At 41.1% G+C, this 23182-nt stretch overlaps 1 protein-coding gene, 1 long non-coding RNA gene and 1 pseudogene across 2 annotated transcripts; 1 reads left to right on the forward strand and 2 right to left on the reverse strand.

Annotated features, from left to right (window-relative positions):
- The first annotated feature begins 4785 nt into the window (after positions 1 to 4785).
- Positions 4786 to 7632, forward strand: LOC135615515 (transcription factor bHLH62-like). Its single transcript, XM_065114136.1, has 7 exons — positions 4786 to 6240; positions 6321 to 6542; positions 6628 to 6693; positions 6774 to 6842; positions 6930 to 7001; positions 7081 to 7302; positions 7389 to 7632. Exons 1-7 carry the CDS (start codon positions 5422 to 5424, stop codon positions 7488 to 7490), a joined length of 1572 nt encoding a protein of 523 aa, XP_064970208.1. The 5' UTR covers positions 4786 to 5421; the 3' UTR covers positions 7491 to 7632.
- A 3269-nt stretch (positions 7633 to 10901) lies between these two features.
- Positions 10902 to 12829, reverse strand: LOC135613963 (kinesin-like protein KIN-12B; annotated as a pseudogene).
- A 40-nt stretch (positions 12830 to 12869) lies between these two features.
- LOC103989265 (uncharacterized) lies at positions 12870 to 22036 on the reverse strand. The gene is made up of 3 exons (XR_672033.3): positions 21704 to 22036; positions 20875 to 20963; positions 12870 to 13403 (listed from the first exon to the last, which is right to left on the reverse strand). It is a non-coding gene; the product is annotated as an uncharacterized LOC103989265 (long non-coding RNA).
- Positions 22037 to 23182: the final 1146 nt, after the last annotated feature.

Genomic DNA, 23182 nt, shown 5'->3' on the forward strand with positions numbered 1-23182 from the left:
TTTTAAGGCTATGGTTATGTAGTTTTAATGCTACTGATGACATTTCTATAGTGTTATTGTGATGGTTGGATTCCATTTCAAAGCTCAGAGGATAAAAGAAAGAAAAGATAGGATAGAAAATTGATTGGCACAGATCTCTAAGCCAACAAAACATGGAAAAGAAAGAAAAGCAAGAAGATATGCCATTATTAAAGACTAAGGATGGTGACATTTGGGTGTTGTTGGTGGATTCAGTGTCATCTTCATGTGTGTGCTTGGTAGGAAGATAGTTTTATATGGTCGTGTACTGTACATTATGCATATAGCTTGAAATCTATACTGATGCATGTATGCCAAAGAGGTAAACTCGACTGTGGAATATGTAGATGAATTCTCAGGTTGGAATCAAACCTATGTGAATCTGTTGTCTGTCCCAGCAAACTCATTAAAAGATCAAGCACTATCAAAGGCAAGGGTGGGTGACAGCTTGTCCAGAGAAAGAATATGGATTTGGTGCCCAACCCATCATCCATGAAGTGTTGCTTTGTACTTGCTGCATCTTGATGAACATGTGGTTGTTATCTACCAAATTGGCTTTGATCCAATTTGTTCATCTAAGGTCTTATGATGTGAGTTTGTTCAATGCATTTGCTGCCTATGATACCACATTTAGACTTAGAATTGGAGTACAATATCTATGTAAAGAAGAAGATAGAAGAGAGTAAAAGGCCAAAAAGGAGACACTGAGACTGTTCACTGCATATAAAATTAAGAAGACAGCATTTTTATTTTCTTGCAGATAGTGAGGTCAAAACAAGGGATTAACCTTTTAATATTTCCAGTCGGCTGATGTAAACATAAAGAAATCGGCACCTCGGGAATCGGTGAGATATTAAAATGCTAACTAGAAAATGTTTGATATATTTTTTATCTTGATGATTGAAGTAGTAATATATTGAGGTGTCAACTCAGAAGAAAACTGAAGGCTAAAACAGTGTGCTAATGAGTTTGTTCACACATGGTTGCTAATAAAACAAGAGATGGAAGGAAGAACATTGTAGACATTTATCTCCTCTACTAATGTGAGGCTAAAATGATGAACTGTTTGGGTGGAAGGGAAACTTGGTTGGAAGTATGTGTTTGGTTTCTGAGTAGATTTCATGGCTAGCAGTCACCTACAAGCTTGGCAATCACATACTCAGAGGAAAAACAAGACAAGAATAAACTTGAAATTATCTTTATGTTTGGTGATTTTTCTGAATGAGATTTTGGAGGTAATCAATTCCAATTGTGCAGTTTGCAGTCATAGAAAGCAAAGAAAAACTTGTCTTTGCAGGCAGAATGCATCTTTCCTTCAATTTCTATCTGGTCCTAACCTTGTCCTACCTTTACAGGTAGAAAGCATATAGAACTGGATACTTACCATGAGGACCTTAAATATCAAACAATATTTGAGAATAACTAATGGTTAAATCATCAAAATAGAGTTTATATTTCAATAGATTATGCATTTCAACATTTTAAATTTGTAGGTAACTTCTTTGGCAACCAGTTGGAAGCTGAGGAAAATATTTTTGTCAGAGCTGCAGTCTCCCTGCTGTGGTCAAACTATCAGGTAATCAGATCAATCATGAATTGGATCTTTGTTGAAGACAACAACTTTTCCTCTTTATAATACAACCTAAGAATGGGAGTATCAAAAACACAACTTGCAGAAGAGAAGAAAAGGCACCACCACCACAATTCACTCTAATCATTAAGCCACCATGATTCTTTCTGCCTCTGATTCAGATTTGAGAACTCAGAAACTCAGCAGAAAGAAGCCCAGAAAAGCCTCCATCCTTTCTTCCTCTCTCTCTCTCTCTCTCTCTCTCTCCCCAAATATTTCTTTAATGAATGTCCCATCTGTGGCAAGTGTACAGAAACCTTGGCTTCTTTATCAGCCTCTAGAACTCACAAACACATGAACCTAAACATTTCAATCATTGAAGGCCATGTTATCCTACCCAATGGTGAGGCAATTCCAACATAGACTTACTGAGTCATTCAGGCATCACAGAGCATCTTAAAAGCTTGAATTCAAGTGAATAAATAAGCTCTTGCATATATTATTAAGAGTGCTGATAAGGTGAAGAGGAGAGAGGAGTGGTGGTTAGATCTTGACTTCATGTGGTGTCCATTCATTCATGTCATATTTCTCTCATACTGTCTGCAATGAACAGTTGCTCCTTTCAGCAGACCAGAAGCAGGCATGCTATAAATAATTGCTTCTTAAGCCAGTCATTTGCTTGGTGCCTCCTAACCTAAAAGAATTATGTATATATGTTAATCACCGTTTTATATGACTGACAACATGTTCAACTATTCCCCCTCCTCGCTTAACCGCGTAATTGTTTTGGTCTTAGTTGCCATTATAGAGTTGTTGATTCTTCTGCTGCAGATGAGTTGTAAAAAATACAGCCTGAGACAGGGTTTCATACTGTACTTTTCTGTTCTTATGCATGCCAACTATCTTATGAATTTAACATTGAACTAACTCACATATTTAGTGTGCAAACATAAAGTAGAGCCATTGTTCAGCATCCAAGTAATAAAATTCAAAAGTCTTATTTGTTTCTTCTGAGGATTGGTTTGTGTGGCTGAAAAGACTACATTTCATTATTCCTTGTGCATGGAAGATTTAGACCAACATAAAGTCATGCTTTTTGGTGTTGATTTCATGAACTAAAAGAGACCAAGAGATGGCATGCTGCAGCTATGTAGGAATGTGATGGTGTTTATCCATTCTGTTGTGATGACTTGTTGCCCTTCTCAAACCAAGTGTTCTTGCAGCCTTGATAAGATAGCAACAACACACTCTTTTATTGCCATGGATGAGAAGGCACAACAGCCTTAACTAGTCCTGCAATTTGTAGGTGAGTCAAAGATCTCAATGTGGATTGAAGAACACTTTCAGAAGAGTTGGAGGGATGCTGCCTATCTTACCAAATTGCCACCTAACTAATCAATTCATTGCAAGAATTCTGTAATGTCAAAGTAGATGCTACAACTTGCAAATGAATCAGTATAATATTTTGTCCCAAAAACCATATTTTTTTTCTTAGAAAAAATTAAATAGAAAAGAAACACTCTTCTAAAGTAAATTTAGCAATTTCTATCCCAAATGAAAGAAGTTGCTCTTCATAATCAAGGAAATTTTCCCCTAAATAAAGATTTGATCTTTCTAAATAAATAATTTACAGTTAGAAGCAAAGCCAAATGATTTGGAACAAGGATGTGTTTTAGATGTTGTGATTTAAGGTGTAATAATATTATGGACAGTAAAAGAAAAAGCATAGAGTTATCCAAGATATAGATGTCCAATTAACAAATCCAAAATCATAATTGAAGCTTACATAACAAACAAGAATGCTCCAAAGTAAACATTTGATTGCTCTAATGATGGATATGACCTACCTAAAAATACAATCCTACAAAGAAAAATACTACAATTATTAGAAGCCTACTCTTGGATGTAGTAGAGAGGTGCACAGCCCAGCATGGACTTGTTGTACCAAAATCCACAGGATCACAGCAATTGTGTCAACCAGATTTTGACTTTTACTTCCAAATTTGATATGAGCAAAGCTCACACACTTGAACAGTTTGACAATTTTATTTATAATCTTCTTTGAAGGATGAAAAGTTCAATAAATCTGACATGGACTAGAAAATACAAAATAAATTAGGACCGAAAATTTTGACCGGTCAACAAAACAAAATACCTGTTGATTCGAGCTAACCCATTTTTAAGTTTAATGAGATTTAATATTTGATGCTATCCTCGCGTATCGTTTATTGTCATATAATATTTCTTTAAAAAAAAAAGGAATCATACTTAATTAACCTTTGATGCTTCCAATTCACTCTTGACTTTTTACCCTCTCAATCCAATGATTGCTTGAGGAAATTTCACCTTGGTTTTGATTAACAATGGTTTGGGGTGGCAAATAGGAGGGGATGCCTGATTTATTTTAATCCACTGGAGTCCAATCAAATCAAATTGTGTTTCCTTTTGCCTCCACCAGCATGTGATTGTGCACATCAATCCAAAGGCACTGGCAGTATAATATGATTGAGGACACTGATTCCAAGGATTAAACAACAAGAAGTTGGTGAATGAATGCCTCAAGCTTTTCCAGGTAGCAGACAATTTCCAATAATTCTTTTTCCTTTTTCATCAACATATCTTGCATCTTCCTGTAACCCCCACTCTGGCAAGCATTAACAAAACCAATGGAAGCTTGGTTTGCTCCAAATCAAATGAAGCATCTTCCCAACCCCTGGCATGGCTCTCTGCTTGATCTCTCAAGCAGGAGCTGGTTGTGGACACAGAAGGCTCATCTGTCTCATCTTTCCCAGAAAGCAGTAACTCTCTGTGCTGGTTTCAGCACTGCTCACTCTACTGCTTCACACTGTGGGTTCAGAACTCTTGAACAGAGCAACTCTGAGTTGTGGTGGGGCTTCAGAATCACAATTGGCAATGTAGAGAACTCCATAAAAGTCACTGTTATAATCACAACAATTCCCACAAAAAGTGTCATGTACATAAAACACATTTGTTCTGCCAAAAGATATTGCAGCTATGCACAGCTACATGTTCGATGGAATAACAAGAGAACGATTAGCTAGCTGTTCATAAAGTTCATCAAGTCCACAGAGAAGAGGAACAGCTTCTCCAATGTCAGAAATAAGATCCAGGAATTGTGGATCCTATTAGTTTGAACATTAGTAAATGAGGGAACTCAAACAGGTTAGGAAGGCCATTGTCCCAGATTTCTCACACTCAACCGGATAGCATTTCCAACTCTTGCAGCTTGCAAGCACTCCAAGAGCAGCAGCAGAATAGGATGGAAGATGAGATATGATGACTTGGGAGTTCTCTTCCTCGAAAGTAATGTCTCCAAACTTGGGACATTTATCGATCTTTCTTGTGATTTGGAACTTGTTTCCCTCTTCCTCAAAGTAATGTCTCTTTCCCTTGTCATACAAAGAGAAATAACTAGAGAGAGACTCCGAGCTTACAGATAATTAAGAACTTCATTGTTAATCTCCCTCTCTCTCTCTCTCTCTCTCTCTCTCTCTCCACCCAATACTGAACTGATTCCCATAAAACGTTTTACTGGCAGAGGGGCACACACGGCTCCTCCGCTGGCGTCCAACGCCCGGCATCACCGTCACCGCCCATTGCGGTGATTCTACCTTCCTTGCTTCATCTATCTATATATACCCTAAGGTCAACAACTCTACCTTTCTCCTTCTCTTCTGTTCTCTTCCCTTGCTGCCTCTGACATTGCTCGTTTGTTCTTCCACGCTCTGTCGCTCTTTTCTTCCGAATCCTCCTGCATAAATCCCACCTTCACCCACTTTTCCCGCGTCTCGCTTCAGTTTCGCTGCTCGAGAATGGAAAAGGAGCGATTTTTTGGCGTCAATTGGCAGTCCATGGACGCTGGGATGCCGCCGGAGATGAACTCCCGCGCGGCCGCCGCCGACCAGTTACCGAATTCCTTCCTCAACCTCGGGTGGGAGCAGCCGATGCACCACGACGCCCACTTCGAGTCGGCACTGAGCTCCCTCGTCTCGTCGCCTTCGTCCAACACTCCGGCCGGCAACGACAGCGTCATCATCGGCGAGCTCATCGGTCGGCTCGGCAGCATCTGCAACTCCGGGGAGGTGTCCCCGCCGTCGCGATACCAAAGCACCAACACCTCGTGTTACAGTACGCCGCTGAATTCCCCCCCAAAGCTCAACCTTTCCGGCATGGATCACCAGCAGCAGGGCAGGGGAGGCGTACCGGTGCCCGGGAATCAAATGGCGGCCGGGAAATTCTCGCCGTTTGCCGCCGACCCAGGATTCGCAGAGAGAGCCGCGAGGTTCTCTTGCTTTGGGGCGAGGGGTTACGCGGGGCTCGGCGGCCAGCTCGGGCTTCCGGAGGCTGGAAAGCTGTCGAGGGTCTCAAGCAGCCAGTCTCTGAAGGCGGTGCAGATGGGAGCTTCGGACAATGGCAAGGAGGTGCCAGTGTCGGAGCCAGAGAGACCGGCGATGGAGACGAGGTCCAAGTTTGGTGGCGAAGCGGAGTTCGGCAACAGCCAGGAGGCGTCGTCGGTGTCGGACAGGACGACGGCGGTTGGTGCGGAGAACAACGCGAGGAAGCGGAAAGCAGCTTCCAAAGGCAAAGCAAAGGGGGCACCTTTATCTTCCTCCAACATGAATCCTCCCAAGGTAGTGTCTCAGAATCCACTATTGCACTGAGTTTGGCAGCCAATTTAGTACTTAAAAGCGAAAGAATTCTCCAACTGCAGCCGAGCAACGGGGAAAATTCTGATGCAAAGAGATGCAAACCAGCTGAAACCGATGGAGCTGACAAGGATGCGGCTGTCAAGCCAAAGATGGAGGAGAACGGCGATGTCGGTCGGAAACAGGGCGAAGAGGGCAATGCCAAGCCACCGGAGCCGCCAAAGGACTACATCCATGTCAGGGCAAGAAGAGGGCAAGCCACCGACAGCCACAGCCTGGCGGAGAGGGTACCGAAAGAACCCTTCTCTTATAGTGATCCTCTGCTCTTAGCTTCCTGTTTTCATGACTGTGTCTTCTTCCTTGATCTACCAGGTCAGAAGAGAAAAGATCAGTGAGAGGATGAAGCTTCTGCAGGATCTTGTGCCAGGTTGCAATAAGGTAGATTTTGATGCTTTGTTTGTTTGGTAAATCATGATCAGTTCTTGCTCCAAAATTGAAGTTTTGATGCCTCCAAATAGGTAACCGGCAAAGCACTTATGCTCGATGAGATCATCAACTATGTGCAGTCATTGCAGCGGCAAGTCGAGGTAAGAACCATAAAAGACAGTCACAGTCACTTGTTACCTCCCTTATGAAACTGGTTCGTCATCTCAGCTTATGCAATCTGGTTTCAGTTCTTGTCGATGAAGCTGGCCGCCTTGAATCCCCAGCTAGATTTCAACATGGAGGCTCTCCTCCCAAAAGATGTAAGCTTGTGCATTCTCTTCAGTCATTCATCCCTCGAATTTGAGTTTTGACTGACCTTATATTGCCTTTGTCATTTAGATGCATCAAGCGCTTGGACAATTGCCGCAGCAAGTCTATCCATTAGACATGGCAAGCACAGCCTTCTCATATGCTCAGCAGCCTCAGGGGACTCCTCTCCAGAGCATTGTCACGAATAGTCTCGATGTGCAAGGATCCTTGAATCCATTAGAGTCCTCCCTACGACGGCCCCCCACCATGCAACTACCTCGTCTCGATGGATTCACAGATGCCACCTCTCAGGTAATGATGTTGCCATCGAATGTAGCCATGAACCAGATGTGCTAAAAGAATTAGTTTATGATCAAAGCAATGTTGGTCTGTTTCAGCTTGGAAATCTCTGGGAGGATGACCTCCAGTATGTTGTTCAGATGGGCTTGGGGCAGAGCCAGGGGACTGCATTCTCCTCCCAAAGTATGCCTGTGGAGTGAATCGAAAGACTACGTTCACTCACAAGATTTTAAGAAAATTTTTGTGATGTGTACAATAGATGCAGGCAAAAATGACGAGTTATGTAAAGATCGAATTATGCTTGTATGATTTCATAGTAAACTAGAAGCCTTTTGTATATAATTACTGAGACACTGGTGTCGAACAACACCTAGAGCTCTGAACTAACAGCATTAGGTCCGAGTGCAGAATTCTGTGACAATTTCTTCTTGCCTCAGATATGAGTTTGTAACAGGGTGAGACTGAGAGCAAGAGCAAGGATGCAGAAATGATTCAGTATGGCAATGCTATTTTGTATTATCATTATGATAAAACTATCAGTTACCGATTAATGAAATTGTTGGTTTTCTGAAACTTTTACCTTCCTTCCAGTGCTTCTCATGATCTCTGTGGACAAAGTTGAATCATTTTAAGAGAACTGCTTCAGTTTGAGTTCGAAAAATGGATGAATTAACAGTTGTTAGGGGATACTACTGGTTTCTGTCAATGTGAACAGTTTAGTATTACCTGTTTGAACTGGAAGAAGATCATAGATCAAATGGAATTTGGAACTTCTCCTCTTGCTTGTTTCCTTGGGCCACCTATGCATCCTAGCAACCAAATTGCTTGTCCATCAGCATCCGTGTAAGCTGTCTTCCATTGCTGCAAAAGTAGATGGACCATTTGATGTTGTGTTCCTGTTACCAGTGGAACATCATCAGATTGGCTAGGTTGGCACATTTGAAGTTGACAAGGATCAATGAATTGTCATAAAATTGAATCATTATGGCTCTACAGTTCACAGAAGAGAGAAACAACTTAGCTGGAAGCCATGGTGGTTTAAATTTCTTGCAGCAGCAATTTTGAAGTGTCTGCTCTATCAAAGCCTGCCTTCATCATTATTTCTTTTTCTTGTCTTGGTGGTTGTGAACATCCATCCGTTTCTTGTGAAGGTGTGTGTGATGGTAACCTCTTAAACGAAGACCAAGTTTTAGCCACTCTGGTCTGAAATACTGAATAAGTATAAAGATATTGGAAGGTCATATGTCATTAAACCTTGCTGACCTCTGATTTGGACAAGCATCCATTTGTTATTCTGGTGCTTTTTCCTGTTGGAAGCCGTGCTGATGGAACCAACATTTATGGCTGCACTCTTTGTTTCTCAATTGATTTTGCACAAAACTTGAGCTTCTCAACACTGAATCATTTCTTTCAGTATTTGGTACATTCTTCTCTGTTTTTTTTTTTTTTTGTCACCAATGCAACTAAATATGCAGGATGAATTCAAAGGTTACCAAATCAAAGAAAAAGAAATATGATAATTATGCAGTCCATTGAGTAGGCTATCATTAGCTCCAGCTCCCATTGATGGTAGGTATTTTCTTCTCATCTCATTGGCTTCACCAACCACCCTAAACAGTGAACATGTTACATGCCTTTCCAACTAACCATCAGTACAACTGAAGCAGCTCAGACTTGCAAGCAATTTGCCTCAACAAATATGGATTTGGACTGCTCATGTCACTCTATCAATCCTTAGTTTAATAAACTCTAATCCTTTTTCTTTTCTTGTCCTTCACTAATCAAGCACTTAGATGTAGTACTTGAGATCTTGGACCCACTTTACCAAATTGCATCATTGCATCAGGGCATTATAATTAAACCAACTTGGGTGGTTGGGCCATCATTGGTTACAGCTTTTGGAATCATGCTGAAAGCTGCTCTGTATCTTTACCTCTACATTGTTAAGATCCCAATGCGCCCTCACAGTGCTTGGATCTGTGAGTTCATCATCATTTGGCCCTTCAAATGTCATGAGATGAGTCAACAGCTGCATTCAACAGGGTGATGAGTTCCCCAGCTTCATGATCTCTTTGACATTGTAGACTATTTTCAAACCCAGCCCTTCAGTTCACAGAAAACCTAATGAATCTTGTAGGTAGGCTGTCTGCATCAGAGAGATCCATCCCTGTAGGAGATATGGACATTACTTTTGATCAACTTGAAGGCCTTATCAACATCCATGGCAACTAGGGCGGAAGAAAAAATTGGCCTTTTGTTGGATCATTGCTTTATACTATGATGTGGACCCATGGCACTAATCCATATTGCTAGTAGTTCAGTAACTCACTAGCTTGACTAAGAAATTTTGATCACATTTAGAAGGAAGCATGCTGCATTTGAGCTTAATAATTTGATCTCCCATAAGACATGCTGTAGTGATAAGACGATGATGACCAATATATATTGTGATTAGGTGAAGCATTAACACCAGACAAGAAGCATGGTCATGGTGTGCACTCTTCTCTATCAAGTAAGCTGGACAGTCAACAGTACTAATCTTAATCCCATACTAATAAGTCACACAACATTTATATTTATTTATTGTTCGTATAGCGGTCCTTATCGCAGATAAGCTGGCTAAATTAGATGCATTGAGTGTTTAAACATCCATCTCAACCAACTGGCAATGTAACCTACTATCATTCCCAATTAATTAACATGAAATGTCACAAACAAGTTTCTATTCCATGATCTGGGCACTCTTAATACTTACTAATTTTAGGGTGTGGAATTTTTTTTTTCCCTTTCGAGCCTATAGATGACTATAAACTAGTTGAAGATTAAGATAATCTCAGATCATTGGTATGAGATGCATAAATATGTGCCAGCAACCTAAGAAATTGACTTCCTAAAGGCTTGCCAGATTATCTGCACAAGAGAGTCTGGAGCTATATTTGCCTACTGTAACACCCCAAAAGAAACACACAATAATTAAGTTACAAAGCAATAACATCATCTACCACTGTTCATTTCTGCTGAGCTAACTAGCCTCAGATCTACATTAAGGTTGTTTTCAAATCAAAAAGTGAATAACCACAGAAATAAATTTAACCCATGATTAGCCAGAAAGTAAAGAAATGAATTTTCTGAGAAGAAATGTTCAGTAATAGGTTGACAGGTAATGAAATAAGTGAAGATACGCCACCTAATATAATAGGATTTGTATTGCACCTGGTAGTAAGCACAAACATTGCTAAGCATAAACTCATGCATTACTAGAATTATTAAAAACATGTGCAGATTATAAACTAAAACTAAAACCATAGAACTATACCTGATTATTATTACCGTGCAGGAATGGAAGTTGTTCCAGATGCAATTTCACAGAACCAGCACAATTGGTGAAATCCAGAAACTGTATATAGGAATGATACAGAACATATAAGTGCTAAGTTACCAACGTTTGAGGTGTTGTGCAACACTTCTCCTAGTAATACAAACATATTGCTGGGACATCCTTTAAGATTTTAAATATTGCGCTGATCATCACCAGAGAACCATGAATTATAATCTATGGACAATTCGGTATCCCCTCCCTAGCAGAAGGGTTCAAACTCCTCTATACAGCTCTACTCATGCTTTCCCTTATCAGATTTGGCCACTTCAGAATCATCAAATTCAATGTGTCCAAGGGCTTCTCTTTGTGAACATGATTCTGCAGGTATCTGATTCAGTAAAACAACTTCTCATATCATAATCCTTCAACTAATCTATCTCTTGGTTTGCCTTCTCAGTCTCCTCTGCCAATAATGCTCTTTTCTGCAAGATGTATAGTAAAATAAGAAAGGTAAACATAGACAAACTGAAAGCAAAAGACTTATCCTATATGAAATCCACTTCAAAATGTAATTTATCCAAAAGATGATAAAGACAAACATAAAGAGCTTGAAAGCAAAAGACCAATGCAGAAGATAGCTGCTGCTCAGATAAATCCTATAAGAAATTTCCTTACCAAAACATAGTTACCCAAGAGATGTTTAACCATAATTGACTTCACACCAAAGCTAAATTAACAAGGAATATTCATGAACCACCACCTGCTTACTTTGGTGAGATAAAAGACAATTGATTACACGGTGTTCCATGAAAAGTTTTTCTTAGCTAAGTAGTCCCAATTATACACCTCAGTTCAGTCTATCACAGTTGAAAGTCTTTCTAATCTCTGAAACTTTTGGTATGAAAAGAGAAAATCCAACAAAACAATTAGTGACGCAACAAAAGTTGAGTACACAGAAACTGCAGTGGATGCTAGATGCCTCTGAATCTTAACTTCCTAACATTTAAGCAATATGTTACTCTGCTTATCATTCAATAGACTCTAACATTAGCGACCATATCAAATGTTGGCATAGGTTGTAGCTTTTGGATGAAATCAACACTATATGAAGGTCAATGTCACAAATGATCCACAAAGTATGGGTCCGAGGCCAAGGAGCAAGTAAAAAAAAAAGATCAAAAGCATGATTCGCCTTATCGGTCCTACCGGTGTACTAACCAGCTATCGATACGGTATGTACCGAGCTATATCGAGCATACCGACACATGATACATGAGAATTTACCAATATATCACCCGTACCGGACCACTGTCAGACTTGTACGTACTGCCTGTACTGAGCAGTACATTATGGTACGTTGCATCTTCGGTAAAAGGTATAGTTTCTCTCTCAGTATATAGACAGCAGGTATCCATGATACATCTAACTTGATATGTAAGTTTTAAGTCCTATGTACTGGATACTTCCATAGAGCATTATGGAGAAATATGCATGTTGCTCTTACAAGAAAGCATAGATGTAATAGCACATTGATTTGCATATGGGCAACTATACTATTGTAAGTGACATCAATAAGTATAATCTTGCCCACACATTCCCACTAGACACCACCAGTGTGAATGTACAGATTTGATATGAATCTTAATGTGAGAATTAATTCACTACATGAAAATGCATGAAACAGCAAAAGGGAAAAAAAAGTACCTCACCAATTGCGGCAGCTTCCTCTGCTCCTTTTAGCTGCACAATCTCTGGCAGTTTGTAGAGCTTCAGCAGTGTCTCTCAGTTGATTGAAGGGTTTTATTTTCATCCTTCCATTGTCACCTTTCCCGTTCTCTTTCTGATTTTAAGATTAAAACTTCAGCTGCAGGAGAAGTAATAAACTTTAATTCAGCTCCCTTGATACCAGCTATTGCTGCTGCTCCAATTGCATCCTCAACTCTATTGCTGATTTACTGATTTCTTGAAACAAGTGCAGTATGCTTCTCCTGAAGTTCCACATACTGTCCTAAAATTTGGTTACGATCCTGCATTGTTGTTTGTATTGCCTCTTTCAGCTCCTTGGCACATTTTTTTTTTCTCAGGATCAGGTTCTACTTTCAACTTTTCAGCTAAAGAACAACTTGCTTCAAATGCAAGCCTAAGTTCTTCAACAAGAGAACATTTGCTCGCATTTTCTGTCCAACTAGTCCTCCCTGCTTCAACTTTATTATCAGCACTTTAACCGACTCAGATGTTGTGCTGAGAGGAGCAAGGAGTCAATTCAGAAGAAGAAAAGGAAACCATGTAGCATTGCAAATTTGCAACATAGTCATCAAGCTCATCAGCACCCTTTTCAGTTCAATATTTACCCATAAAACCTCTGGATGATTCTCGTATTTTTCTTCAAGAAGCTATAGTGTGCATAGAATTTTTAGTACTAGTAAGAAAGTTTAGATAGAAAATCTTGGTAAGACAACTAAAGAGATAAAAAAATGTCAAACATAGGATCAAGGATCGGTAAAACCTTATGTTCATTCACAAGCGCAATAAACTCTTCACTTAATCCATAAAAGTCTCAATCTAAGAGATTTTACCCTCAAGGGTTTGAGCAACAATTACATTGCATTCTTGTTCATGTTTATATTGTTGGACCTACCACATCCACAATCATATGGAACATAACAAACATTAAACTCAGTACAAAACTCAAAAGGTGGAAGTCAAGCATAAACAATTTAGCTGCATAATTTCAGCAGCTTGCTTCAAGTGCCATTTCTCACCTGATGGATCCTACCAAGACTTGCTCCACTGCCTATCACAAAAGGAAAGATGTTCAGTACATTTCTTTTTGAGGGAATGAGCGAAAGATTTCCAGTTGTTCAGAACAACCTTTAGATACAAGGTATGCAAAAGATTAAAAAACAAACAAAATAATAATTTTCTCAACTTATATTTTTTGTGACCCAATTTTGGTATATGCATACTGTGTTTATCAATTGGCACCAATTCATCAGCAGGTGCCAGCTGCAATTGCATGCTTCTGTTGGAATGTTTACCCTAATATTATAGAATTTTCTTATTACAGTAACTACATAGTAGGAAGCTCTTCTCGCACTTCTAAATCTTGAACAAGTGCTTATATTCCAACATCAACCTTGTTTATTGAGACAATTAATTTGCCTTCAATGGACTGATAGAAAACTTGAAAGATGAATTTCTTGGGACTGAGGTTTGCTGCCAGTTACCAATAATTTGAAGACCATGTCGGAGACTAGCTGTGAGGCATTCAGTTGGTTTGAGATAAGTAACCTAAATATTCGAACTTGTCAGATAGCGAGTTTAAGAATTAATGACAAAAAAAAGTGACCAACATCAAAGTAAAGAGTTCTATATTTAATTATTTATAACAAGGTTTGCCGTACCATACCATACCGACGTTTCGACCCAGGCTTCGTACGGTACGATACCGGTTTACCGGACGGTACATCAGGGCGTACCGAGCGGTACACCCTGGTGTACCAAATAATTTTATACTTTTTCACAAGGTTCGCCGTACCGTACCGTACCGACGTTTCGACCCAGGCTCGGTTCGGTACGCCCTGATGTACCGATCGGTACACCCTGGTGTACCAAATAATTTTATACTTTTTCATACTGTAACAGTGCTACAATATAGTACTGTAGCACTGTAGCGGTACCGGGCGGTCCGCGTACCGGTAACCTGTCGGACCGGTACATACCGCCCGATACGGGCGGTACGCTTCGGTATGACCGACCTTGTTTTTTTATACTGTAGCACTGTAGCGGTACCAGGCTATCACGAACAAACTTTTAAACAAGGTGTTTGATGTAATGCTTATGTATGTCCGTGTCTTTTGGCATGTTCATGCCTTGTACAGCATGTAGAGGGGCGGCCGAAGGCTTAATAGTCCCATTTTAGTTGGGTTGGTGGCCTCTTTAGGCTTGTAAATAAAGGTTGTGTCATGTGGACACGTGTGAGAGATTTTCGGTCTATAATGGACCATTTTACCCTTTGTTGTGCAACTATTCAGAGCTTGTAAAGTCTGTTTGTAATTTGCATTGTCTATAAAGTGTTTTTCGGAGATGTTTGCTTGTGGATCCCGATTGAGGCGTTCTCTCTAACCCGTTCTCTCTTTTGTTGGTCCTAAGGGACAATGGGAGGCTTCGGGGAGGCTGACCGTTGCGGACGGACACGCAAGGGTGCCGCACGACTTAGGCAAAACCAGCTAAGTCCGTGGTATCAGAGCAGGACAAGCACTCATAGAAACACTTAGCATGCAAACGTGGGGGACCTAGCGGGGCTGCGTTGAGGGCAGTCAGCACACGCGCGACCGTTTGGGGGAAAACGGGCATGAAGATGTAGGGAAAAGGAGTCGCTCGGAGGAGCGGGCATATGACATTGGCATTCAGAGAAATGGCCAACCCTTCGCGCAAGAGGCACCACGAGAACAAGCAAGCTTGGAAGAATGCGGGGCGCACAAAGGCTGGGATGGCTGAGTTTGAGCTACGGCTCAACGTTGACAACTATACTTGATGGTGCTCAAGACAAGCGAGGCGCTTGGTAAAGGATGAGACCATGCAAGGTGGAATGAGTTGCTCAACGACCAAAAGAGTTATGCAAAGCTCACAGAGGTGAGGAGAATTGCTAACTCGAAGAATTTGGTACTCATGCATGGGCTTGTATGCGGACAATGGAATGTTCGTGGCCATCCCAAGGCGACCGAAACTCGGCGCCATGGAGCATTGAAACTTTCTCTTTGGCATATGAAGGATACATCCGTAGGAGGCTGAAGTGTGCAATAAGTTCAGCATGTTGCTAGGCCTTGAGTGGTGCAGCGGGGGCAGTATTGACGTGGAGTCGCAATCTAGCAAGTGCATTTGCAGGAGGCAGAACAATGCACAGTTTGTTCAGCAGATCGGAGTAGTCCAAGGGGATGGTGGTCTCCGAAACGAAGAGAGATGTTGCTCCAATGAGAAAGTTATCCAGGAGGAATAAGTCCCGGCTCTCCAGAGGGAGAATTATGTGGGACGGACCTCACATGTTGAGGAGGAGTACCTCAACAAATAACGACTCCACGAAGCTCAATGGACTGAGCAAGCGGCGAGGAGTCATCGCATGATCTCGCTTGAGAGAATGCATTGGTGGATGCATTGCGAGATCAAGTGGGGGAACGACCCAAAGCAACTTAAATGAAGGCACACTTGGAGTCGATCTGGAGATCGGACTCAAGGGAGGGCTGACCCGTGGAATGGTGGGCGCGAGGGCCACCATCGACTCAATGCAAAAACGAGGAGCGGAGCAACTTGGGTGTAACTTGGCGAAGTACCCAAGCCGTATGAAGGGAGCCAGCATAGAAGTTGGAACATGGAGCGGAGGCACAGTGCTTTCCTTAGACAGAAGTCAAGGGTATAAACTCTTGCAGAGGCAAGAGTAGAAACATGTTGTTTCATGGGTTCTTTATTCTGACGGAGCGGACTCATCTTGCATGGTGCCAAAGACGAAAGGAGCTTCTGGGCACATGCACCTTATCTCGGAGAAGCATCTGATAGAGGAACTAAGGCGACTCAATTTGCGGAGGCGAAATTGGGTTCAGAAGGCCTTAGCACGGGACAAGAGGACTCAAAGGTGGGTACTCTTGAAGAATAAGCCACAGTGTTGCCATTCAAGTTGTCATGAAGAAAGCGGTGCGCAGCGGAGATTATGCTGGTAGGGGCAGAGGCCCAGGATACAAACAATGGTGCACAAATTACAGTGAAGTCGGTGGACTTCGGGAGCTACTAGGCGACGGACTGTCCTAGAGCGGAGCTTCATCTAGGTGTGACCCAAGAGTGGGTGGATGAAGGTCGATTGCCAAAGGAGCGAACAAAATCGAAGGTGAAAGAGACCCTACGATGTATTGGCAGAGGCCACACATGGAGGGTTCACAATTCGAGTTTATTCCACAAGGATCAGAATGCAATGGAGATGTCACCAGGAGGCGACATGGTGCAGCGGATCGTGGTGGAACAGTTCGTGGCAATGCGATTCACACGACATAGTCCTGTGAGGGACTAGATCATACGGAGGTATGATCGGGAGGTACTGGAAGCTCCACTTCGGTGAACAACACGACGACAAGAAGGGCTATGGATTCAAGGAGTGAAGGCCATGGTACCGCAGAGGCGGGTCTTCCGTGCATGCATCGAATTTTGCATCGGATGAAAGCCTTGGTCATCAGCATATGGGGGCTGGGTTCCACCAAGGGAAAAGTTCAAATGCAAGTACCAGTGAGTTCCATAGGAGGGACTTGATCATGCAGAGGTATGATCGAAGCAGCTGGAGAGTTGGACTGCTCCAGAGCTCATATTTGCTTAAGAGAGCCCGGCAAGTCAGAGGACAAGGCCGAGTAAACGAACGTTGCTACCAAAGAAGCTAAGGAGAACAGAATCGGTGCAAACCCTACAACGTGATGGCAGAGGCCATGCATGGGAGTTGCAGTCTGTCTTTCCATCGACCAAACAGACTGCTTGGAGAATACAGAGGTGTTGAAGCAGGGGGTCGAAAGGGGCGAGGAAGCAACGACGAGTCCAGAGGGACTTAGCTACCCAAAACAAGCATCAGTTAGAATGGAGGTGGACTCGGAGGAGTGCCACAGAGGCATATCTACTGATTGTGAAGAAAAGGGATGCAGATGCAAGGCGACGGATAGTAGGGCCATGGGCATGACAGCGCTATGGTACCGCAGAGGCGGGACTTTCGTGAAAGTCATTGATCCCTTGCTCTCATAGAGGGAGAGCGCTTGGTCGTGAAAGGGGCCGAGGAGGTGGAGAATGTAGAGGCAATCTCCAAGTACCGAGACAAGGCTGAAGGGCAGAGGCCGAAGAACTTCGTAAGACCGGTGTCAATGTGCTTCTCATCAAGATAGCCGAAAGTGAAGGACTTTAGGTCATGTAAGAGTGCATAACCAAGGAACGAAGCAGGCAGTACGCGGTGTTGTACCTTTGCTACTCAGAGGAGTAGGCGGCAAGGTTGATGGAGAAGACGGTACAATCCCAGAGGCGACCAAACCTATGAGAGAATTACTCCAAGTTGGGGTGAAAACTTCCTGCATTCCAGAAGTTTGATGGCATTGAGAAGGTGAATCACAGTAACTAACTCAACGCAAGGAGTGCAAACACTTCAAGTGCTTCAGAAGTGTGAGCAAAGAGCAGGCGAAGGCTAGTAACCAGCTCGATGCATGGAGTACAACCTCGAGGAGGCGGGCGAAGTCAAGTAACCTTTGCCTTCTCAACTCTTAAGAGAATGGGCGAAACCGAGTACCCCAATTCTCTTATCTATCCAGCAGAGGAGCTCTGCACAAGTTCAAAGACCTTTCGAAGATAATGGAAGACAATAGTTGTCAAATCCTCACCAATGGTGATCAGTGCTACTGAGAGTAGATTGTCCGCTTCATTTCCCAACGAAATGCCAATCGAAAGCGGAAGTGATGCGAACCTACTTGGATGTGACAACTAAGTGAAATAAGAGTCAATGAGTAAATTTTGTGGAGGAAGGACCCAAAACTTCAGAAGTTGCGAGACGATGCTCGTTAAAGCTCCAACAAGCATCCACCCAGTTCAAGCAGCATGAGGCATTTGAGAGACTGGCGCAGTAAGGATGGTCTTTTCCTTCATCTGGGGGATCCGTAGGAATCAACAAGGATCAACACAACTCAACCAACCCCACACCAGAGTCAGAGTCATTGGTGAGTTGAAGCAGCATGACGGATCAAAAAGTTCGACTACTCAAAAACAGCAGTTGGGAGCCAAGAGGCGCATTGTAGCTGGAGCAGAAGATTGAAGACTCAGCAAAGGCGAGGAGTTGCAGTGTCGACAAAGGCTTCAACGAGGACGTCGAAAAAATAAGTGGGGGAGAATGTCACGGACAAACTTTTAAACAAGGTGTTTGATGTAATGCTTATGCATGTCCGTGTCTTTTGGCATGTTCATGCCTTGTACAGCATGTAGAGGGGCGGCCGAAGGCTTAATAGTCTCATTTTAGTTGGGTTGGTGGCCTCTTTAGGCTTGTAAATAAATGTTGTGTCATGTTAACACGTGTGAGAGATTTTCGATATATAATGGACCATTTTACCCTTTGTTGTGCAACTGTTCAGAGCTTGTAAAGTCTGTTTGTAATTTGCATTGTCTATGAAGTGTTTTTCGGAGATGTTTGCTTGTGGATCCCGATTGAAGCGTTCTCTCTAACCCGTTCTCTCTTTTGTTGGTCCTAAGGGACAATGGGAGGCTTCGGGGAGGCTGACCTTTGCGGACGGACATGTAAGGGTGCCGCACGGCTTAGGCAAAACCAGCTAAGTCCGTGACAAGGCGGTCCGCATACCGATAACCTGTCGGACCGGTACGTACCACCCGATACGGGCGGTACGTTTCGGTATAACAGACCTTGATCTATAAGACTATAAAAGTGAACATAAATATAGTGATAACTTTTCTAGATATCCAATTTCTGAGTTCTAAATATAGGACTACTAATAGAACCCAAGCAAGATCCAAATTCTGGATATCCAACTTCTAAGTTCTGAATATACAGAAACACTCTGAATACTTGAAAACTGGATAGGTGCGTCGATAAGTAATTTAAATCTTATTGCATCCCTAAATTATGCCACATGGATCAAGGACCATTTGCTGTGAATCAAAGGGGTTGGAATAGAAGGAAGGCTCAGGCTCAGATTCATCCAAATTAAGATTAGCTACACCTTTTGTAACGTTAATTTGTCTAAAGCAAACAGGTTTAATTAAAGGGAGGAGCATTCTGGACAAAATCTATATTCTCCAACAGTTTATTCTGATCTTACACATTCCATGCTATCTTATAGTGGTAAATCCCCCACATTTTGATCAAAAAAGACAAGAGACAAAGCCTCTGATGGTCCATCTTTGAGGTCTTTAAGCATATGAAGTTCCCTCGAAAGTAGATTGATTAAAAGTATAGTTGCATCTGATCTGCATTTGACTGGAACTTCAACATTATTTATTTCATGTATGTAGATGAAGTATGAAGTTCTCTTATTGTGACACCAAGATAGTCCCAAATCAGAAAAGAGGAAAGGAAGGTCTTGTCTCCATTACAGGAGCCCATTACTAATAACTTCAGTTCAAACATTTTGGAGTCTGGACCACATGCCCAGTCTCACACAGTTATTTAGTGTGTACAGACATCAGAGAATCTTTCTAAAGTCCTATGTGGACAACCACATGTTAACATATGGAGATGGCTTTCCTAAAATTTGCTAATATAAAATTCTAAGGAGGATTCTGGTCTATGAATAAAGCTTAAACGAGGGTATCAGGGGTTTCAATGTGAAGATCGTGGCACTCCAACAGTCCATTCATCAAAAGATAAGAGCAATAACTACATGATTTGATTTGCCACCTACTAGTTATATGACCAAATCATTTTGGCCAATGTAGCAACGGTGACTCCACATAGAATATTAGTTTAACAGGTCAAATGAGTAATTCTAGAAGTGAATGCATTCCACTTCAAGTATAGAAAGGCAAATGTTTTCTTATATATGTGTATATACCTTAAAATACAAGAACCTAGCAAACGACAAATCTATATACCAAGACATCATAATTTGACCAGTATAAACCAAGGAAAAGACAAAAAATAGGTTCTTTCTGATGTCAATACTATTAGGTTTCTAAAACAAATTATGTTCTAGTATGCGTTTCAATACTCATTTTATCATACTGGTAAAATGTTAGGCAGAAAGGGGAAGTCTGTGACCAGCAGAAATAGGGATCATGGTGTTCATGACTTGAAATCAAAAAATAAGTACAGACAGAACTAGAAAAAATTAAGAAGAAAAGTGGCATTGAAAAAGGCTGTAAGCAAAAGAACTTGGCATGGATTGTTAAAAATCTTTAAGAAGGCTAGCACGGAATAAAGAAAACTTAGTTTAATGGTGCCTGAAGTCATAAAAAGATAGATGTTCTAAAGAAAATATATTAAATAAACAGATTGATAAATATAACACTAATTTGAAAAGTGATTGTTTCCCAATCAATGATCCACGGAGCAAATTCCAAACAGATAGTATCATAGGAGAGTAAATAAAGTATCATAGGAGAGAAAATAAAGACACAACAAATAACTTATTTATTTTGCTATCATTTCTGTTGTATCTATGAGGTTATGTGCAATTTATGCAGTTTCCAGAATGATGCTTATCGATAGTAAGTATATAACTGATAAAGAATTCCTGATAACAATTCACCTTCATTAATAGTTGATTTACATCATCATACGAACAAACTCCTCTGTCAAATAATCAACACAAATACCAGTTGGAACATCCACCTTAATCTGAAAGATATGGCCAATTTCAGAAACAACAGAGAATGCTATAGGCAAGTAATGAAGAAACAGTAAAAGACCAAAATTGGTTTGGCACTCCTTTATGTCAGTTCCAGCAGGTTTGTGATTTCATCATTGTAGATCTGTAAACACAATAGCCCGATAAATCACAAACCAGAAATGGAACAAAGCTAGAAATACTTGGAATATCAAGTAACGTCAGCACAATTGCCTCCAGGAGAGAACAATAGGACTGAAAATTCAGCTGTTTGTCAGAGTGCTTCAGTTGTTCCTAGAATAAATATTCTCTAAGCATGAAGTTACCAAGGTTTCCTACCAAGCAGAAGGTTTAAAGTTACCCACTTCATCTATGCAAGAAAAGAGCCTCTCATAGGCACACAGGGTCAATCCTCTGTTAGTTCTATACCAAGCATCTTCTAATAACGCATTGGGATGTCCCCACATAGTATAAGTCTTTCCCCTGCTGGTCTTTGCCAAATAAATCATCAAGCAGCCATTAACCTTTTCTACAGACAAGTCCATCCGAAGAAAGAAGTCCTATAGAATTTGAATAGAAGAAGCACTATGCAACTGACCATATGCATATATTGAGATGCTGAACATCACTAACGGCATCGCAACAATTCAAAAGATATCATCTTGATGTTTTTAGTTCTTGAGAAAACGACCTGTCCAAACCATAGCGTCAACAGTAATCGGAATGGGAAATTTTGCAATTCTGAACCCACCAGTTCAAAGATAGATCGTCTTCTTTTTCCTGTTTGCTTGGAGGAAACGAAGCTAGAAAAGATGGCCCTCGACACTAACACCAAGGAGGTACCTGAACCCCAGAATCCGGCACCTGGAAAGGTGAAATCCGTTTTTCAAAGAGCGTTTCCACGCAGCGGTCGCGGAGATGGACTTTCCGGCACTGGCGGGGGAGGAGAACGGAGACCTGTCCGGCGACACGGGCCAGGGATCGATTGCCCCCTGTGAGAGAAAGGGGTTAGGTTTAATAAGGCCGAGCGCCCCTTGCACTCGTGATAGCCTTCATCGATATCGAGCGGAGACAGGAAACGGGAGAAGGCCGGAACCCTAACGATATAAGAGAGACGTTGCGAGATTTGAATCGGTAAGGGGTATAAAAGTAACTCTACTATAACTCTTCAAACAGTGTAAGATTACCCGCGGAGCGGTGAAACTAAATTTATATATTTTTCTTTCAATATCTTAATATCTTATTTGAAAGATTTAAAACTTAAATTACTATTCAAATATTTGTTCCAACTGATTGAATTCTTAAATATTATTTTTATTAATTTAATAAAAATATCCTTTTATCTTCCATCATTTTGACCTCAACTTCATTTTCTCCGGTTCTTTCTCTCTCTTCTCTTTCTCCTCCCCTCATTGTTAATAAAATAATAAGTAGAGAGAAGGCGGGCCATGAAGGCGTTAGCATAGACGATAGTCTTATCTCCTTAACACCTCTACCACCTCATAGAGACACTAACAGATACCTCTACTACCTCCTTAACACTATCATCCATCATCCTTTTGAGGTGGAGCTCCTATAAGTGCAGTCAATCCTTTGCAATCGTCTCCACCTATACCTTGGCCTTGTTACCCCAATCACTAAGCACTAATTTGAAATCAGCATTGCCACAAATATCATTATTGGTATCATAATTGTCCACCTTTACTTTACCTGCTTACTCCCACCGTAATAAAGAAGAGTGAGCGATAAGGAAGAAAAGGGAAAGAGAAATAAAAATAAAATAGAGAAGCAACAGGTAACGAGGAAAGATAGACAATAGAAGAGGAAAGGATAAGAGGAGGAGGAAAGAAGGAAGGGTAGACAATAAAAGAGAAAAGAGGTGAAAAATATTTTTATTAAATTGATAAAAAAATGGTGCTGCTAAGTTGAAAACCAATTAGAGGTCATCATTTAATTAAAACCCAACATTGAGAATTTTTAGATAAAGTATGTAATATATTTCACGTGTCATTTTAAACAATTCCCATCATTTTATCTCTAATTATTTTGTTTTAGTTATCAATAAATTTACACAATTTATTTTGACCATTTTAAAATAAATACATACACACACATAACTTCCCGAGCAACATCCTCTTTAATTTACAATTGAATTATTGAGCAATATATCAATATATCTATTTTTTAAATTTTTTTATACATCTATCTTAACTATACCTTATTTTATTTA

The sequence above is a fragment of the Musa acuminata genome, chromosome BXJ2-6 (genome assembly GCF_036884655.1).
Source record: "Musa acuminata AAA Group cultivar baxijiao chromosome BXJ2-6, Cavendish_Baxijiao_AAA, whole genome shotgun sequence".
Taxonomy (NCBI): domain Eukaryota; kingdom Viridiplantae; phylum Streptophyta; class Magnoliopsida; order Zingiberales; family Musaceae; genus Musa; species Musa acuminata.